The sequence below is a fragment of the Rhipicephalus sanguineus genome, chromosome 7, assembly GCF_013339695.2.
Source record: "Rhipicephalus sanguineus isolate Rsan-2018 chromosome 7, BIME_Rsan_1.4, whole genome shotgun sequence".
NCBI classification, from domain to species: Eukaryota; Metazoa; Arthropoda; class Arachnida; order Ixodida; family Ixodidae; genus Rhipicephalus; species Rhipicephalus sanguineus.
The window spans coordinates 68,847,066-68,867,764 of NC_051182.1; the positions used below are offsets into that span (position 1 = coordinate 68,847,066).

The 20,699-nt window shown below is 48.8% G+C and overlaps 2 protein-coding genes and 1 long non-coding RNA gene across 4 annotated transcripts in view; 2 read left to right on the forward strand and 1 right to left on the reverse strand.

Moving 5' to 3' along the window:
• Positions 1-20,075, forward strand: part of LOC119399509 (lymphoid-specific helicase) — an 83,757-nt gene extending 63,682 nt beyond the window's left edge. Inside the window, exons 12-15 of the mRNA XM_037666314.2 lie at positions 2,942-3,087; positions 3,658-3,908; positions 13,389-13,591; positions 19,966-20,075. Of these exons, the coding sequence (XP_037522242.1) occupies positions 2,942-3,087; positions 3,658-3,908; positions 13,389-13,591; positions 19,966-20,007 (642 nt within the window). The 3' untranslated portion in view covers positions 20,008-20,075. The remainder of the gene's footprint in view (positions 1-2,941; positions 3,088-3,657; positions 3,909-13,388; positions 13,592-19,965) is intronic.
• The window catches only part of LOC119399510 (alkyldihydroxyacetonephosphate synthase, peroxisomal), a 470,712-nt gene that overhangs the window by 353,402 nt on the left and 96,611 nt on the right, over positions 1-20,699 (reverse strand). The gene's annotated exons all lie outside the window — the stretch shown is intronic.
• On the forward strand, positions 538-2,188 carry LOC125759305 (uncharacterized). The gene is made up of 2 exons (XR_007416873.1): positions 538-626; positions 1,606-2,188. It is a non-coding gene; the product is annotated as an uncharacterized LOC125759305 (long non-coding RNA).

The following is a 20,699-nucleotide window of genomic DNA, read 5'->3' on the forward strand; positions in this document are numbered from 1 at the left end:
ATTTTTAAAAAAATGCGGAAAATAAACGTACGATCCAAGAAAACGTACGATCCGAATCGAGTATAAATTGAGGCTGACAAGCCCATGTTGAGGTGCAAGTGCCAAAAACATCTATTTCTAAAAAAACATGGAGGGACTCTTCGATTTTCGAACTCGTGGCATCTCACTGGCAGCCAGAAGTCGGCCAGCTAGTTCCGGTCCTGACCAAAAATAACGTCGTGGTCACGTGTGTTGAAATCCCAAGACAACCCGAATACAGTCGACTCTCGTTAATACGAAGTTCACGGGGACCGCGAAAAACTTCGAATTAAGCGGAATTCCAATTAACCACAATGAACGAAAAATACATTTATTTCAAAGCAGTTTATGAGAAAAAATCTGTGATTGCCATTTGCTTCTGTTTGCTGAATCTTGTAGCAGAAAGCAAGTCCTGCAGGCTGTATATGTGCCCGAGTGCTTCCTCGGCGTTGCTCTCAGCGGTGAAAAACCGCTGCGCGAGGGCAAGGCCTGCGGCTACATCAGCAACCCCTGCGGTGGTGGCTCACTTGCGGCGTCGTCGTCGTCAACCTCAGTTTCGTGACTAGGCTCGCTGGGCCGAACCATCTCCACGATCTCAGCGTCCGACAGTGCACCGCACGTTTCTACCGAACTGTCAGTGGCAACGTACTCCTCGAAAGGGACGTCGCCGAGAGCTGGCAGGAGACCGCCGACGTCAAGCTCACTTGTGTCTTCTTCCCCCACTGTACAAGACGCGTCATCATCTGCACCACTTGGAATGAAGCCGCACGCCCTAAAGCAGTTCGCAATGGTTTCATCCTTTACGCGACCCCACGCTCGCGCCAGCATATGGATAGCACTGAGAAGGCTCACCTCATACTGACTTGCATTGTCCATACACAACAGCATCCGCTCAAGAAGATGCTTCTTGTACAGTACTCTCACGTTTTTGATGATCCCCTGGTCCAGTGGTTGTAACACCGATGTAGTGTTCGCTGGCAGGTAGGCGACACGTATTGCACTCAAGGGCGGCACATTCATGTGTGCACTGCATTGGTCCACAAGGAGCAATACATTGCGTTTAGATAACGCGAACTTGCGATCCAATTTTGTCAGCCAATCCTTGAATAGGTCTGCGGTCATCCACGCTTTCCTGTTAGACGCGTAGTCGACAGGCAGCGTTTTCACACCCTTGAAACATCTAGGCTTAGCAGCTTTGCCTATCACGAGCAGGCGACATCGCTCAGTGCCCGTCATGTTCGCCGCTATCAGCACCGACACTCTTTCTTTGCTACGCTTCCCTCCAGCACAGTCATTGTCCTTAAAGGTCAGTGTCTTCTCGGGCAACATTCTGTAAAAAAGTGCTGTCTCGTCGGCATTGAAGATATCTTCCGGCCGATATTCTCCCAAGTATTTGCGAAGCTGATTTTCCCTCCACGTAGCACATGTTGCAGCGTTGACTGCAGCCCTTTCTCCGTTCACGCTTTTAAACACCATGTCGTGGCGTTGCTTGAACCGTGTGAGCCACCCATCGGACGAAGCAAAGTTCTCGATGCCTAGCATAATCGCAAGCGATGACGCTTTCGCTGCAACGATATCGCCGCTGAGAGGAAGTCTGTTGCTTCGAGCCTCCCGAATCCAGATGAGCAGCGCTTGCTCTAACTCCGGGTGGGCGCCGGTGCGCATTCTCTTGCGAGACATCTTGAACTGGTCATTTTCGAATGCGTCCAGTACCGAGCGCTTGTTCTTCAGGATGTTAGACAGGGTATTAGGCTTGATGCCGTATTTCCGCGCAATATCTTGCTTGGCGGTGCCTCCTTGTTCAACTTCTTTCAAAATTTTGACTTTCGTTGCCAAGTCAAGCGTCCGATAAGGCCCGCGAGTTGCCATAGTAAATGCACGTGGAGCTTCGTCGCACGTGGAAACGCTGAGTCCGCACACGACCGTAACGAGATCAACAATGAGGCCCGGAACCGGAACCGCCGGAGCAGCCGCTTCATGATCTGGGGCGCTGCATGCAACTGCGATGCCATCAGCTGACGCTTTGAGCTGCGGCGCTGTGGTCAACTGCGATGCCCTTGGGTGCCGGTCGCACACGCATTGTTGTTTAGCACTTCAAAAATAGGAAATTTAACAAACATTACGATTTCCTCCGGGAATTCGATTGAAAATAAATTCGAATTAACCGAAATTTCAGACCTCTAGCTTCCAATTACCGAGAATTTCTTCCTGTTGAACTGCATGCAAAACTGATGGGACCCCCACTCCACTTCCAATTAACCGATAATTCCAATTAAGCGACTTCGAATTATCGGGAGTCGACTGTACTTCAAAATTTCCTAGAATTTAAATTCGTTTCAAAGTGAATTCGAATACTGTAATATTCGCTCGAATATTCGCACAAGCCTACTTTTTACAAAATCCTTTCAAGGGAAATTTGGTGCCAGTGTCTACGGGGGCTGCAATCACATGGGCATCATGCATTTGTGTGAGCTTCACCTTGCAGTGTTCAAAATGGCTTTGCAACTTCAGAAATCTCATCATATTAAAACATGCCTAGTCACTGTAATAAATATTTTGATGACAACCTTTTTTATACAACCATGTTTTTCCTTACAATATGTAAAACATTGCTTGCTGTGTATGTCCACGTGTGCTGCACTACACTTCATGTGTTCAACATGTTCTATCATGTATTCGCCGTGCTTGCTGCTGCCTCATGGCGTGGCCCCCCCACTCGCTGGAGTGAAGCAACCCTTATTGTTTTGTCTCAGCCACCTTCTGCTTACCGCGTGAAAACTGTATAAAAGTTAAACGAGATGCAGTGGTTTGTCCATATTTCATGTCTATCATTTAGATGTGTGCTGTGGTTTAACCTGTCAGGGACTTGCAGTCTTGTGAGGCCCGCCTTAATGGTGGCTCCTATCTTTTCGTGCTCGCGCAGGTGCTGATATTTTCTCAAATGTGCCGGGTGCTGGACATCCTGGAGGACTACTGCTTCATGCGGAAATTCAAGTACTGCCGCCTCGACGGTTCGACAAGCGTGGAGGACAGGCAGCAGCAGATGAACCTCTTCAACCATGACCCCGAGTGAGTTGCAAGATGAGGATTGGCGAAGTGATTGGTTGCGAGTGACGTTGCATTGTTGGCTGCATGCACTGTGGGAATGGAAAGAAACACGAACAATGCAGCATCTACATTTTCTGCCGTTTCGCATTTCTTTTCGAGAGGTTCTGGCCTGGATGGTAATAAAAGGACACTAGAGTCATCCGTGATACAATTCAGAACCATTCTAGCACCTTTTAATTGCCATCAAGGTCAGAGCGTGCTAGTGCTAAGTTCGCGCATCTGATACCAGTGAAGCTTACCTGAAATGTGAACTAATTAAGAGTACAGTTGTATGCACCCAGACTTTAGGTCAACAATGCTTAATTTCATACAATGTAGGCACAAAAAGCCAGAAGCAGCATTCAAGTATGCCGTTGGTGTTGATGACGATGGTCACTTCTGGCATTTCATGTGGCATTTAAGGCTTTTGCCTTAAAATATCACCTTGGCTGGTCTAAGTAGCCTCTAAAAGGCCGTCTTATGTGGTTGTTTATCACCGGCCTGAGAAGTCTTTTTCCTTTTAAGCAATTTTGGATCTTGCGTCTCACGCAGCTACTTCGCATTCCTGCTATCCACGCGGGCGGGTGGCCTGGGCATCAACCTGACCGGTGCCGACACAGTGGTGCTGTATGACTCGGACTGGAATCCCCAGTGCGACTTGCAGGCCATGGACCGTTGCCATCGGATCGGGCAGACCCGGCCGGTCATCGTCTACCGTCTAGTCACACGCGGCACGGTCGAGCAGCGCATAGTGGAGATGGCCGGGGCCAAGCGGCGCCTCGAGAAGCTCATCATGCAGAAAGGTTGGCACGTTTTTGGCAGTAGAGAGCTCCAGAATTGCAGCTAACCTTTGGACTTAACGGAGTAAAATTGGTAGGGGTGTGCGAATGTTCGAAATTTCGAATATTTTTCGTATAGGGTTTGCTATTCGATTCGATTCACACTGGAACTTTACTATTCGAACTATTCGAACTTCCCAAAGACAAATACAGTCAACGTTCGATTGGAAGTGACCCCTTCAGATTTTCAATATGCTTCCACCTCATTACACTCTCGTATTGCGGCAAAGCTGCCTTTCAAGCTCCGTTACGGTGCAACTTTGCCAAGACAGTCAACGTCCGATTAAAAGTCGTCCTTAGATTTTCACTATGCTTCACCTCATCACACCGCAGAATTTCAGCAAAGCTGCCTTTCCAGCTCTGTTACGGACGAACTTTGCTAACAGTCAACTTCCTTCCGATTGGAAGTGGTCCCCAGATTTTCAATATGCTTCACCTCATCACACCCCGGCATTGCGGCAAAGCTGCCTTTCAAGCTCTGCTACCGTCGCAAATGTATTAAATCAAGAAAACGCTACTTCTAACATGGAGATGAAAGATGTGGCAGAGGTGGGGGCTCACTTAATGCTGTTTTGGACTTGAAACTTGGGCAGGAAGTCCGAAAAATTGGAAGCCGAAGCTTTTTAGCATCCAAAATTTCAGATGTTCTTATATATCGACGTCTACGAGGCAGATTTGGAACTCCAGACTTCAAGGGAGCACACTGTTGTCCGCCACATCAGCTGGGCTTCCACAGAAGTTGAAAGAGGAGGAGAGGCTGAGGAAATGGCATCTTTGCCTATCACGTGTAAAGTGTTGTCGGCAACACTTTGGTTGCACCAAATCATGTACATAAATAGGAATCGGCCTCTACATTGCCTCATTCTTGATAAGACAACTATGAAACACCACCCCACCAGTGCTTCATCAACCTAGCGAAAAGAAACACTTTCATGTTGCTATCTCATAAGAATATGCTTAGGAATCCTCTCTAACTTTTTTTTGTGCAACTTCGCTTCGAAGTATTCGAACAATATTCGAGAAATAGTCGAGAAATATTCGAAAAATATTCGATTCGCACTCACACCTCAATATTCGAATTCGCTTCCCACCCAAAATTTTGCTATTCGCACAGTTCTAAAAAGGACTAAAGACTATGCACTACAGCATAGACAGACCGCTTATACCGTAAGTCGCCGGAGTCGCGAATGTCCGCACTATAAGCGGTACCGCACTATAGCCAAATCAACATTTCTGAAAGGTTGCACGTGTGCAAAACATGGCCAACAGGCAGGCGTGCGATTCCGACTATCGAGGCATGTGACTGGGACGTAAGTTTGCATCTGCTTACATTTGAAAATGTTGAACGGTTAGCGTCCACGGACCTGCGGTGCCCACATAACGAACGCTCAAAAAATGCGCCGTCATCGGAAGTCACCGCGGTAACATACTGCGCGTGCGCGATGTCGAAAACGGTGGCGACACCGCAAACCACCACTCAAGTGTTTCACACGCACACCCGCGTTTTCGTTAAAGATGCAAGTCACCCCTTCTAAATGCAACAACTGCAAAATGTTTCATTGACTCGGCACCAAACCGCAACTTCTGTAGTCCGCGGCCGCCGACATGGCAGCTAGCGCTTGTTAGGCCTAGCGTGCGCGTTGCAACTTGGCATGCCGTCGCGAGAAGCTTGCCCTAGACAACACAGAGATCAGGCGTAGAAGAGATTGCACTCGCGAGCCGAGGGCATCACGGCATCACGCGTGAAACAAAGTTCGGTTCGCGGTCGGAAGAACAGCCGCGGCAAACTATCCTGAAAAAAGTCTTCCAAGCAATTGTAAGTCCACCTGTTGGTGGCAAAGGCGAAAGCTCAATCGCGTCTAAAAGCATTGTTACTTGCGGGGGAATCGAGGTTGCACACGCGATACCTGCGCTCTACGACGAAGCAACTATTTTCCAGACGGAGACAAACAGCGGTAATGCGCCCTTGATGCGGACGCGGGCGCCCGTACGTAGCGGAACGCGCATGTGAAGCGGCCGAAGAAAAGGGGGCAAAAGCTTCTCCGTCGGCCACGCAACCGCTCCCCAGTGATTCCACTCCTGCGCCAACTGCGCCAAAGTGCGCCAAATTGTATTTACTGCGCCATCCTGATAATATCGACGAAATTTGCGCCAAACTGCGCCAAAGTCTCGGGTTTGGGGGCGTCTATCACCGGCAATCGCACCGCCGGCGCGTCAGAACATGTGCAGCTCGATCTTGGGGCTGCTAATAAAGTCGCAATCATGGACCAAGAATTATTCCGCTGAATAAATAGCGCTCGAGCGTGCGTCCCGAGTAAGCCACGATGCCACGCACGGTGCCGACGCAGCTTCTGTTCTGCAAGTCGGCTCGACAGCAAAACGCGCTCTTCGCAGAGGCTTGTGACGTCTAGGCCTATCGGTAGCGAAAAAGTGCGACGGCGATTCATCGGCGGACGTCGTCTGTTCCAGAAACGCTGCTTATAGCTCGTTTCAAGCGTCGCACGGCACGTAAGGAAAGCAATGTTCAGTAATAACTATACATGAGTGCCGCTAAAATGTCTGTCACTTCTGTTTCCAGACATCGCGGAATGAAATCTGGGATCGCTCGCAGTAGATATATGGGACAATATCGAATTTTCCTTGCTTCGCGTTTATGGAAGAGCACGCAAACGGTGGAAACGCGTTGACACTTTTCCTCAGATATACTTTATCCATGGATCTTCATCCAGAACAGCTTTTTCGTAACTCCTTCCGCCAGCACGTCCGAGTTTGTAATCACTCTGCGGTAAATACCCCCTAAAAGGCCCTGCCCTTTCGAGCTCACGTGCTAGGGTTCCAATTCGAATTTTTTGCTTGCTTTTTTTAAAATGTCATCTCATTAGTAAAATCATATCTCCTGGTCGGAGAAGCACGCTGAGAAGCACGCTCCGCTGAGAAGCACGCTCGCTCCCTCGCATCTCAGAACATTCCGGCAGCCGCATTATAACCGGTCTTTCATCTCGAGGGACTGCACAATAAGCGGTATGCGTATACAGTCGATCCCGGATATATCGAACTCGAAGGGGATCGCGAAATACAGTAGAACCCCGCTGATACAGTAGAACCCCCCGGAGCAGCCGCAAATGCGCAGCTGTCAGTAGCAGGCCCGTCGCTGACGGCCCACTGTGAAGCGGCTACGCCATGTTACACGTCCGCCCCTCGCTTTCGGGGGTCAATAGCTAACCGTTAAAAAAACTCAGTTTCGCTTAAGAGCGAAGCAATGAATGCGATACCAAAAAATTTTATTGTGAAACGAAGTAAGACTAGCAGCTAACTCTTTTGGATCCGATCTCGCGTAACTCAACAAAACGCTGGTTTAAGGGAATATGGCCCCTCCAAGAACCGAAGCGTTTTCTTGCTCTGAGTTATCTAAATGCGAAGTAAGCATTGAGAGCACAGCAAGTTTACGAGCCGTCTCCTGATGCCTAGAGATAGCGCGCGCGCAAGCGACTGCGCCCTTCGAACGATGCGCCCCCCCCCCCCCCTTCCACTCCCCTGGCGCGTCCCTTCATGCTCCTTACGAAAGATGGGGGGGCGTTTCCTCTCTGTTTGATGAGCAATCGATGGCAGGTCCGCACGCGGGAAGATGTTATCTCATGCGCTGTCCGTGCGGCGGAGACAGACGGCCGGCTAGTTTAATCTCCGCTTCAGCCGCGTTCGTCGCCAGCGCTCGAGAGCTTTTACCCGCGGCTAGAATGCGCGTGGTGATGTTATTAATTTGGACTTTATACGGAAAGTTACGGCAACGGCGACGGCAAAAATCAGCCGAGAGTGTCCATATAATTGCTATCGCAAGGGTCAATGTACGGGGCACATTTTGCGCCCCCCCCCCCCTCTTAGGTGATTAGGGGGGGCTCCCCCCCTGCCCCCCCTGTGCGCACGCCTATGCTCCTGAGATGATTTTTTTCCATGAGATTTGCAATGAATAGAAATATTTCTAGCCTTCATAAGAGCCCCATAATAATACTCAGGTGCTTGAATGTTAATGCAATATGCTTCTCTATTGCACTCCAGGATGTAAAATTCGCTGCTCCAAAGGGCTCCCAGATGCAAAATTATCTGCTCCAAAGTGCTCCAAGATGAAAATTTTGCTGCTCCAAAGTGCTCCAAAACGGAAATTTTGCTGCTCCAAAAATTGCTCCAAATCAGAAGTCCTCGGTAGCATCACTGCGCTCCCCCTCGTCACACCACGCACCCGCGCTGGGCTGCTGCCTCCCACTGCCATCCCTTTTTTTTTTCTCCCCCCGCTCCATGTTCGTTCATTCCGCGTCCCCTCCTCCTTCGTAACGCCGTCGCATCTCCGCTGAGAAGCACGCTCGCTCCCTCGCATCTCAGAACATTCCGGCAGCCGCATTATAACCGGTCTTTCATCTCGAGGGACTGCACAATAAGCGGTATGCGTATACAGTCGATCCCGGATATATCGAACTCGAAGGGGATCGCGAAATACAGTAGAACCCCGCTGATACGTTTTTGAAGGGACCGTAGGAAATAAACGTAAAAGACGGGAAACGTAAGAGCCGAAAAACAGGAAAAACGACAAAATATTTAGTGGTACAGAATTTTATTTCAATGCTTACGAGCAGCACGAAAATTGGCGCGCTCAGCCGCGATCTAGTCGATGGATAGAAATGCGGAGCTGGGGACGGCCTCATCCACAGAAATGTGATCAACGTACGGTATGTGATTTTTTTAACACCAACAGCTGTAGGTATGAAAGAACTAAGCACCCGCAATCACGACCAGCGCGGTGAGTCCGACCGCGAACCGCGCGCACGACCATGCGAGCTCCAACCAGCTCAAACTCCTCCCATCCTCCGACAAATAACGATGATGATGAGTCTACGCCAACGTGATGGCAGAAGTGAATGCCAGTCTCGAAGGCCTTGCTTTTGTGAGCAATTACGTCATAGACACCATGTTTGTGCAATACAAATCTCAAAGGCTATGCTTTTGTCAATAGTAAATGCCAATCTCGAAGGCCTTGCTTTCGCGAGCAATTACGTCATAGACGCCATCTTTGCAGTGCGAATCTCAAAGGCCATGCTTTTGTTTGCATCAATAGAAAGATCCTGTTGCTTGCGCCTCTCATGCGGCTAATATTACGGTCAAACCAAGGCAAGCTGCGTGAGAATGCACCATGGCCGCTCTCTTCGGTAGTCACTCGGTCGGCTCCGAGCGCACTTCGCGACGTATCATGCGGGAACGGTCCGACAGTTACGACGTAACAGCGGGGTTCCCAATACATTGTGTCCTATGAGAGCTATGCCGGGACCGGCGGAAAACGACGTAACAGCCGGGAAAACGCAGCAGTGAGGAACGTAACAGCGGGGTTCTACTGTAGTTCGATATATCGATAATTCGAAATACGAAATATGCGTATTTAAGGCTTTAATTAAAGCACTGCAGGCTTCGACACAGTTTTCTTAAATCGCAAAAAGCGCGAACATGACGATTCACTCATATATGCTAAAAAACAAGGCGAGAACTTCTTTTGCAAGTTAGCGCACTTTATTTCGCATGAAAAAAGTCCGTCAACTTGTCTTGCTTCTTGCGCGCCGTGAATTCATCAAGTCATCGTCAATATTATATAAGCTTTCCAAATAAGCAAATTCAGCACCTTCCGCCACAACAGCGGTGATCGACGCTGAACGCTGATGCGAGCTCTGTAGCGCGGTAAAGGGTTTAGCGGTGGCAGCGGCGGCTGGCATCTTCAAACCGCACGGGTCCATTTCCGCAGCACCGGCAACGTCAGCTATGATATCGGCATCGATGCGTTCAGAAACAGCTACGTCGTTATCTGCACCGGTGAAGTCACTCGCTGTGCTCCCGTCCGATACGGCGCCCGGAAACGCTAAGTCGCAAAATTCACTGACGCACCATACGCCGTAGTCGGCGGTCATGACGCGCCCGAAGTCGTCACCTGGCACCAAGGCCCGTAAGGAAACAGTGCACGACGATGCTTTACTTGACGTCGTTTCAAGCACCGGTCATCATTTTTATCACTACGAGCGGGACAATGTTTAGTTCGGCTCCCGAATGATGACTTATCAAGAACAAAGCGCGAAGTACACACAGTACACATTCTGCAAGAGACAACGCTGCACCGCTGCACGATTCTCCACCGTCGACATGTTGGCGATACCGATGGCACTTGTGGCTTTGCAGAAAGCAGCCGCTACTTTGGCGAGAAATGCGAAAAAAAGCGTAGCCTCTGAGATTAGTGTTTTAAAACGAAAACACTAAATATACGTCATGAGGTTGCGGATCTCGAAGGCCATGCTTTGCGGGCCCGCATGCTATCGTGCGCGAAGAGACAAGGAAGGGAATGCAAACATTACAACAAGACTGCGAAGTCACTTCAAATTCTCATTTTGGTGCCCTCGGCAATCAGCCTCTTTGCAAAACACTAGCCCATGCGTTAAAACCTGCGGACCTCGCGTCAAATATACCGGTGAACTGACAAGCGCTGCGCAACAAACTAGAGCAAAGCAATTTCGTCACCTGCGCGCAACGAGGTATTGGAACTTATAAGAACGCGGCCGAAAAATGATCAATAGTTGTTAGGAAAAATGCACTTTTTGGGCTTCAGCGCGGGCCAGCGTTCGATATAGCGGATGTTTCGCTGTGCGGGAGTTCGATATACGTGCTCACCAACCCCATACTTTTGCATGGGAAATTCAAGGGGATTTCTCAACTGTTCGATATAGCCAATAATTCCATATATCCGAGTTTGATATATCCGGGATCGACTGTACATGGAGTTCTATGGGAGGGTAAACGGGAGTCAGAAAAAACCGCATTATAGCCGGTACTGCACTGTAAGCGGTTACGTTATAAGTGGTCTGAGCTGTATATACACGGCTCAAGTCAGCAAAATAATGTTACAGTCGCTGACCGTTTATTTGGATGCTGAAAATTCGGACATACTCGTTTATTCAGACAAGTTCACGGCACCACCGCTCGTCCCATTGAAGTAATGTAAACTCACGACCGAAAATTCGGACGCCCACAGTATGCCGTTGATTTTTCGGGCTCCGGCTGGCTGGTCGAGTGCGACGTTGAACGCCATGACAAGCTGTCAGCAATGTTTACAGTATTTTTGCTAGCTTGCCAGCACTGAAATGTTGCACTGGCTATAGCTGGATATTGTGCAAGTGTCAAAATCCATGCAGAAATTACCGATCTCGAAGGCTATGTTTCTTGGCTACACGTAACGGTTGCATTTTGGCTTTAGCCATGGAGTGGCTACCACGGCCAAACAGCAGGCCAAGCCAAGCCAAGATCGATCGACGCGGTGCGGCATTTGAGGTGAATGACAGGGCATACATGACGTGGATCCTAACTCGGACAAAGAGAGTATGACAACACGAGCACTGCAGCATCAACTAGCCCAATGACATTCTCTTTTGCCATTTGAGGGTTTGCGTTGTGAGACTTTTCTGTGGCTAGGCCTGACCTGCGTCCCGAGCTTCGTCTCTCACTCCCTTTGTTGCTTGGCGTGCGAGGCCTGATCTGCTGAAGTTGGGCGCCGCCTGTTCCATGTGCGCCGTCGGAACTAAAGAAATGCGGCAACTACAAGGCCCTGACGATGGCGAAAAAAGCAGCGATTATTCGCCAGGTGGAATGCAGCCGACCTCAATCCGAAGTTGCTTGGGTGTTTTCGCTGAGTTGGGGGCCGATGAGAGATCATCCGTCAGCCACTCATACCGGCGTGTGTGGACAGCGACTGCCGTGATGACGCACCTCCCACACCACAGCCATCAAATGCGGATTTAGCGTAGGCCGTTGCAGTGCTCTTGCTGACCCACAGGGGTGGCCAAACATTGGCTGAAATACAGGCTGACTTGGTCGCGCGTAAGCGTGCACGTGTACAGACGCACATTGACAAGTGTTTTCCTGCCGTTGGACCAATAAAGGTGTTTTTTTCTGGTGAATCCTTTTTTTTTTTTTTTTTCCCGGACTCCCGATTTTCCGGACATGCTTGAAAATTCGGACGCTTTCGCGGCACCGTCACCAGCCCCATAGACGTCAATGTATTAGAACGTCCAAAATTTCGGACACTGAAACTATTCCACGTCCGATTTTTCGGACTTTCTGCCTAAATTGCAAGTCCGAAAGGAATTATTTGAAGCCCCCACCTCTGCCTCGTCTATCATCTCGTAGGTTCGAACCAGCTCTTTCGCGAGTCTATCTGTTTGCGACAGTAGCAGAGCCCGAAAGTCAGCTTTGCCGCAATGCCGAAGCGTTATGGGGTGAAGCAGACCAGAAATTCAAAGGGGCCGCTATTGCGGCGATGTTATGGATAAGCAGCGGATTTTCGCTGGCAGCTGGTAAACGCGCCAGTACGGCTTAATCGCTGACGACCCTTACGATAAGCATCTTCAGTTAACTGCTTGGTAGTGCATGTGGCCTAGCACAGTTGCATGCGTACCGCACGCATTTAATAGGCGAGAGCCCAAATGCGCCGCGCCGCCATTTCTGCTGCCTCTTTGTGCGAGTCCGCTACGTGCACCGCAACGGACGCGTTGCCTTCATGGACGAAACCAGCTCGCCATTGCCGAGCCCGTGTGCGGTCAGGAACAAATTGCGCATCACGAACCCTGCCTTTCGGTGACGGGCTAGCAGACGCACGCGCGTAAGGGTCTTTCCTTTCTGTCTAGCCTCGCACGTCGCCGGAGGGCTCACATTGATGTGCAAATAAAAATTATTATTATTATAAATGCGTGCGTATGATACAGCAACAGTGCAGTGACGGCGTCAGCTTAGTTGGCGATGTGCTGCACACAACTAGAAATGATCGGCTTGACATGGCAGCAAATGCTGCGTATCGGCGGAGATTCGGCGATGTGTGTGCGCATCGTTTACATGCGCACATGCATCGGGGAAAGCCGGACGAGTTGTCCGCTCTTCTGCCACAGACTTTGTGTTCCACGTCATCGTTTCCAAACGCTTCATGCGAGAGAGCCGTAATCTATTCCGCGCTTTGCTGTTATCTGCGGCGCTCATCATGAGATGCAAAAGTGGCGGTTAGCACGCACGCAGTTAAGCGGGGTTCGCGGCAGGTACCGAATGTATTTGCGAGAGCCGGGGCGCGCACCAAAATGCCTGATAATTGTACTGGGAGGCATTAAAGCTATTTCAGACGTGGCTGTGGCGATTTGACTGCTTGAGCGGAATAAAAAAGCATGAATTTGTTTTTTCGGACGATTTCGCGGTCCCTAGGGAGTCCAAAAAATCGGTCGTTGACTGTATTTGGGTTTTTCAGTGGTTCCCGGCGAGTCCGAATAAACGGTCGGCGACTGTATTACAAAGCTAATCGAAAAGCAAATAATTCTTGAGTTGGTACTTAACTGACCCCTTTCCCGGTATGAATAAAATTTAATTTCTTGCACATGTTTTCAGGCAAGTTTTCAAAGGTGGGCAAGGATGCCTCGAAGTGTGGCACCCTCTCTCCTCAGGAGCTTCTGGACCTTCTGCACTCCACGGACCACTCGGCAGTCATCGACGCTGGCTCCAGCGTACTATCGAAGGCAGAGCTGGACGCTTTGCTCGACCGAAGGCGCCTCGCTGCAAACCAAGGCAGCGAGCCAAACAGGTTGTTCGAGGTAGGTCATACGGTCACTTGTATTGCTCGTTGTCACAATGTTTTGGTTGTTTGCTTGTTTGGAATTGTCTGGAATTTGCTTGTTTCCACCTACGAGGTGCGATATTAAAGTTATGGCTGTGTTTCCCAACATGCCTTTAGCCGTGTTTACTTGAATGCCACAAGTGGTGCTAACGTCACACCAACTTTCTAGCACAACTAATCCATGTAAACGGGAGTAATGCGCTACGAATGCACGTCGTGCTAATGCATCACGCTGGGGTGGATTTCAAGGGGTAAGTTGACCTGGGGGCAGTAAATCCCAAGGAGGGAACGGCAAACCCCTGCGTGCTCGGAGTGCGCCTCTCTCACTGTAACCCCACAGTGTGTGCCCGCTGCAGGGGAAGAAAACGAGGGCTTCTTGAGAGAGTTAATGTGCTACATATAAATGGTGGCCCTTCCCATTACTCGTGATGCATCAGGAAAGGTGATGTGCTACTGTCGCGTTCTGTTGCGTTCATGTCAACGTGGCTTTTGACTGCAATCACGCTGTTGACTCTGGTTGGGTGAAATGCAACATTATCCCTAGACGATGTGCAATAAGACGGAAAGGCTGGCTAGTTGGTTTGGCTGCATTGTGGAAGATTTGTGCACACCACACGAAGACACAACGAAGAAGTTCACAAGACGATGTGGTTGTGAAGTTTCAGTAGCACTTCTGTTAGCCTTCTACCTTGAACTACATGAATGCCTGAGGAAAAGGTTGCCACTGTTTCATACTATGCTTGCACACATCCTTTCAAGGGCCATAAAAAGTAAAGATGCACACTTACGGATTTCACTGACTTTGTTTCACCTACCGTATTGCGCTGCTGAGGCTTGATCGTGGCTGTGGCAGCTACGTCACAAACGGGGGCAAAAGTGCTTGTGTACTTACACGTATGGTTAGGGCCCCCAAATGTTCAAAATTTTATCTGGAGTCCTCCACTACAATGTGCCTCATAAGCAGAATGTAGTCTTGACACAAGAAACCCATGGTTTAATCTTCTTAACAGTCTTCGGTTTCAGTGAAAGTGGTAGTTAGGGTGAGTTGGTTATGCACATGGAAAAATTAGTACTAGATGGCACAAAGAAAGTTACGTATAGGACACAGCCGAGCACTTTGCGTGTCCCCTCTTTCTTTGTTCACATTGTGTATGGCGCTGATGTATTGATATGCTTTGGTTTCAGTGTTCCTTGAAAAGTTAACAGGCATAAGTGGTATAAAAGCTGTAGTTGTAAAAGGGTATCAAGTCGTGTGCATTTGTGAATGCAATAGACTTCTTTGTTGTTCAGCCTTGATCCAAATCAGATACTCAAACCTCATTTAACAAAGCCACATCTGCCACTAAAGTAACTTCATTATACAGTAAAAGCTCGTTAATTCGACACCCGTTAATTCGGATAATTCGGACGGCTCTATGGTCCCGGCCAAAGTGCATGTTAATCTATGGGACCAAACCTTCGTTAATTCGTCAGAGTTGGGCTCCGCACCGCTTAATTCGGACAAATTCTGACGGCTGCCGCTACACAAATGTGTGGTAAAGCAGCGCTGGCACCGCTGGGGCGAAACCGAAACTTGAGTGACATCGCCATCGTCATCAACTAGTGGGGGCGATCGCGGCGTCACCGAACGTCGGCGTCTTCTTTCTTCGCTCCTCCGACGCCATTTTCCCTTGAGTTGTGTCGGCACCGTCTCTTCTTGCGGAGTTCTTGTTTTTTCCCGTTGTGACCGTGTTTACATGTGAGGCCCGAGCATGCGGCAGTAGCCGACGGTGGCATCGACGAGGTGTCAGCCGAGTCCACCGACGGTGATCCCGACCTTCGATGCTGTCCTTCCCACAGATATGACCCTTCAGGACTACATCGCGATTGATGATTGTGTCGCCACGACTGGTCTCCTGCCCGATCAAGAAATTATTAATAATGTCGCCACCTCATCGCACCTCACGGGAAGTCTCGGAGGCGCTTTTGATATTAGAGGGCGTTTGCCTGAGCACTTCCGACAGTTTGCGTGCTGTTGGCCATTTGGAAAAGTTAAGAAACATTGTAGGCAGGGTTCTGTTTGGTGTCGCAGAAGTTCGTGGTATGCCCGTGTCACTGAGGCGCACGTAACCCACGAGCCGCTTTGCCCTTCTCAGTATTTTGCCAGCGTCCGTGGTGTGCCTGTGTCATTGGGGCGCATGTAACCCACGAGCCGCTTCGCCCTCCTCAGTATTTTGCCAGCGTCCGTGGTGTGCCCGGGTCACTGGGGCGCGACCCACGAGCTGCTTCGCGCTTCTCAGTCTGGCAACAGACTTCTGCGACACCAAACAGAACCCTGCCAAATTGTAATGTAAGCCGGAATCTGCGTGAAAACGCAGACGACCATTACAAAATACTTCAGCAAATAAAGGTATGCTTCTCCAACTTGATTTTAATGTTGTTTTTCCTGTTCATTCGTTAATTCGGCATTCGGTTAATTCGGACATTTTTTCCGGTCCCGTGAAATCCAAATTAACGAGCTTTTACTGTATCCGAAAATTCGTTATAAACGTTTATTTGTAACACTGTAGCTATGACAAAACTATTCTTCATTTACTTCGTTATAACCGATAATTCGTTATATCCGTGTTCGTTATATCGAGGTTTGAGTGTAGTTCTAGGTTCTAATATCTCAAGTGGCTGGTTGGTTAATTCTGAAAGACTAGAATGGCTGTGTTCATCTACCTGTGCATCTCTTCTAATTTTTTTGCAACTGGCCCAAGGAGATACAGTGGAATCTCGTTAACCCGCATTTTGTAGTTTCTTTTTAAACGTAGTTAATATGAATCCCCAACTCGTTTTTCCTTTAAGTTAATGCATTTATTGCACGCTTAAGCCGTAGCTGTACATCGTATACATGTTGGTTAATGCGTACTATTCCCTTGTCGAATGCCAATCATAGTCCTCAGTTGCAGTCTCGCGCTCCGACGGCCAACCAATTATGCGCGGCGTTCGCAAAATTTGAGCCGTTCGAGCTACGCGTTGCATGCATACGCGCGTATCTCCGGGTTCATTGCACCAGCCTAGCCTCCGAATTGCGCCGCGCGCCATCTCGGAGGCCACCGCTGAGCGGCCTAGCTACAGCTCGTTGCCGGCGAGAGTCCGCGAGAGCAGCGCGACGATGAAGGGCTTGTTATTGTAGTTTGTTAGTTGACCGCGTCTCTCCGACCGCGTTGGATGTGTTCAGAGCCGGCTCAACTTTGTGATATTGTGCGTCTGCGGACACGTATTGTGACACGACCGCACAATGTCAAACAGGCAAGTGAAGCATCGCGTGCTGACCATCAAGGAAAAACTAGACATCGTCAATGCCATCCACATGGAGCGAAGAAGTCTGTGTTGGCACGGGAGAAAGGCCTACCACTTACAACGGTTTGTGGCATTTGGACAGCCAGGGAGAAGGTGCTGAATGGCACACCGTCCAACCTCAAACGTTGTCGCCTAAGGGGTTCAACCTACCCAGACGTCGAGGAGGCGTTAATGCGCTGGCTGAAAAATGCGAGGGCTAGAAACTTGCCTGTAAGCGGACCCCTCCTCACGGAAAAAGCGCAGTGCTTCGCCACACAAATGGGTCACGACAGTTTTGTCTGCAGTAGTGGCTGGCTCACTAGATTTAAGACACGGTATAATCTTACCACGAAGGTTGTTTCCGGCGAAGGTGCAGCGGCAGACAAAGACGGCGCAGAGGACTGGGCCAGCAGCAAGCTGCAAGATATCTTGTGGGAGTATGCCCCAGAAGACGTCTTTAACATGGACGAATTGGCACTTTTTTTTTAAGATGTTGCCGAACCGAACGCTTGCTTTTAAAAGGGAGACCTGCGCAGGTGGTAAGCAGGCGAAGGAGAGGTTATCGGTTGCTTTTGCTGTCAACATGGCAGGGAACGAGAAGCTGCCGCTTCTCGTTATTGGCAAGGCCGCGAAGCCGAGATGCTTCAAGGGTGGACGACTTCCCTCAGGCATGTTGTATCGCTTCAACACCAAGGCCTGGATGACCTCGAAGCTATTTGAGGAATACATGCGCCTGCTGGACCGTCGCTTCCCTGCAAGCGGGAGAAATATTGTAATGGTTGTCGACAACGCGCCGGCACACGTGCAACTTGACAACCTTTCCGCCGTGAAGCTGGAGTTTCTCGCAGCAAACACAATGGCACTGTCCCAGCCCTTGGACTAGGGTATCATTCGGTCGGTGAAGCACCTGTACTGAAAAAACTTGCTGTGAAGGATGCTTCTTGCCATGGAAAGTGGCAAAACATACAGCATTGACATGCTAAGTGCCATCCACTTGCGGGCCTATTCTTGGCAGCAGGTAGAACCTGCTACTGTCCAAAACTGCTTCGCGCGTCCACATTTTGTTGTGCCCACCCAACCAACGAGCCCAAGCAAAGCGGATGCGACCAAAGAAGACATCGACAGCAGTGAATGCGAGGCGCTGATCGCCTAAGTCTTGGAGCGACAGGGTGGCGGCGTCAAAGTGCCGTTCGCTACGTTTTGCGATGTTGACGAAGAAGTCGAAACGGGTCAAGATTTGTCCGACAGTGACATCAATTCTGTCTGTGGCAAATTACCGAGCGCGAGCGACAGTGATAAGGAGGAGGAGGACGACGACAGCAACGCTGAGCCGGAGGATGTGCCGTGTCTCTCATAGCTGAAGCAGCGCGTCCCTCAGTAACTGAAGCAGCGCGAGCACTTGGCATGATGCGGGTGTTCGCGGAAAAGAACGGCTTGATGGACAAATTGGCCATCCACTTGGATGGCTTTGAAGCTGCAGTTGTCGCTGCGAGGCTGCCAAAGCGGCAAACGAGAGTGATGGACTTCTGGCGTCCGATTTCCACTCAATAAAAGTGTTTCTTGGTGTTCTTGCGAAACATGTTTCGTTTTACACGGAAGTAAGCGCAAATTTCTTACTTTCGGGTAAACCATAGTACCGCATAGCACGTAGTTCCTTCACGTCCCCGTCAGGTACGGTTTAACGAGGTTCCACTGTATGTGCTCAATTTCAAACTGTTAAAGGAGTACTGACACAAATTTTAAAAATTTTCGGATTGTTGCTCTAAATAAAAATACTGGTGTCGAGAAATCTAAAACGAGTATTGTGGTACGTGGGAATGCATCGAATATATTTTAATTACCGCTACCTTAAAAAGACACTTTGGTTTCGATATCGAGGGGTTGGCTTCTCAGTGACGTTTCATAGCAGTGTGACGTCACGGGGATACAGAAACTCACGACGTACTAGCGGCAAAGCCGTCATCTACTCATGGTGCACATAAGCAACTGTGAGCGAATTGTCGTCCAGTGAACCTGACAGTGATTTCTACGATTTAGGCTGCATGCAGGACGCAGAACTCGTAAACACGGGGGAACAACTGTCTTGACTCATCGGGATAATGTGCATTGCAGTGGGGCTGGCTTGCAGGTGCTCAGCGAAGAAAACTTCAAAGTAAAATTAAAATATTTTATACATGTTCTCAGACTCCTGTGTGTGGACAGCGTTGACACTGCATACCGAGGAAACGAAAAATGTCCCTTTTGCGATGTCTGAGAATCGTGTCGGTACTCCTTTAAGGCCAACCGCTATGGTAACAACGTGACTTAGTGCCATATGCCCTGCTGAGGCCATGTACAGCTTCCACGACACTGTGTACGATGAACAAGTCATGGAGGGGTGGAAATCATGTGTGCGGATACTGCTCGCAAAACACATGGCAATGCCTGTAACTGTTATTTCCAATTTCTCCCATTGTTCTTGTCACCTTGCTAGTCAACTTACATTGTTGCTCCTCGTAATCTTACTGTTATTGCCTGGATCGGCCATCATTGCGTATGGCTCGGGAGGAATAGAACGAAATAATTAAGACTGCTGTTGCTCAACGAAGCCTCTGCCACACCTAGACTTCATGTTTGTAGTCTGCTCGCCGTAACGAGTGATACAAAATACAGTAGACTGGTTAAATTGAATTTAAAGGGACCAGGAAAATATATTCCATTTAAGTGGAGTTCCATTTCCCGAGAGGTGTACAGGGGTGTGCAATTCAAGTATGAAACCAATCATATTAGAGGCAGTTCCACTTAAGCAGCAGTTCCATTTACTGAGAGTAAATTATTATGGTTCGAGTTGTACACACTGAAACTGACATCTCAGTAGTGTTATGGTAATGTGGAGTGAATTGGCAGCATTTATGTGAAAGTTCGGATGTCCGAAAATTAAAAATGGTGCACATTCATTGCATTTGGCTACCTAAGATAAGCAAATGCATTAGAAAAATCTCTGTGTGTGTGCGCGATCTCCTGTGTAATGTTTTCTCCGTATTTCTGTTTTTTGTTTTTTTTCAGGTGGTTGTGAAAGACAGCGATGCCATCGACAACCTCAGCTAAGCCTCCAACGAAGAGACCAAATTCATCAAACCATCACTTCATTAATGATAAAGCACTCATTCAGCAGTTCCCGATTCTCGAATAGGCAGCGCAAAGGCAACGAACACGGACACAAAAAAAGACCGTGTCCGTGTTCGTTGCCTTTGCGCTGCCTATTCGAGAATCATGGCTCACCAACTAGCCCATCAGTACATTTTAAGCATTCAGCAGTATTATTTATATTTATGTAAATACTTGTATTAGGTCACAACGTTTACTTTTTAGTACCAAATTTAGCCTGTTGACATAGTTTTTATCTTGGGCGAGCATGCTCATCTTGTGATAAAAGAATAAAGCTTATTCTTCTTACAACGCTTGCACGCTTGCTCCTTTTCATGCTGCTTTTATTTTGCAGGAAAGATGTCATGACATTTCATAGCAAAATGGTTTACAGTATGTACACTGATCATATTCTGGAACTTCTAAGCACCTTTCTGACCTGTTTCTGCCCCTTAAGGGAGACGTGGGTCTTGAAAAAGTTTTCTTTATTAGTTTGGTTAAGGGGAGACGTGGGTCTTGAAAAGTGTATTTTTAATAGTTGGGTGAACGGAACGAAATTTAATACACTTATTCAGTTTTTTCTGCAGATTCCAAATCTCTGAGTAGATTTTTAATAGCTGCATTGGAACAAAATATATGCTAGTTCTATAACA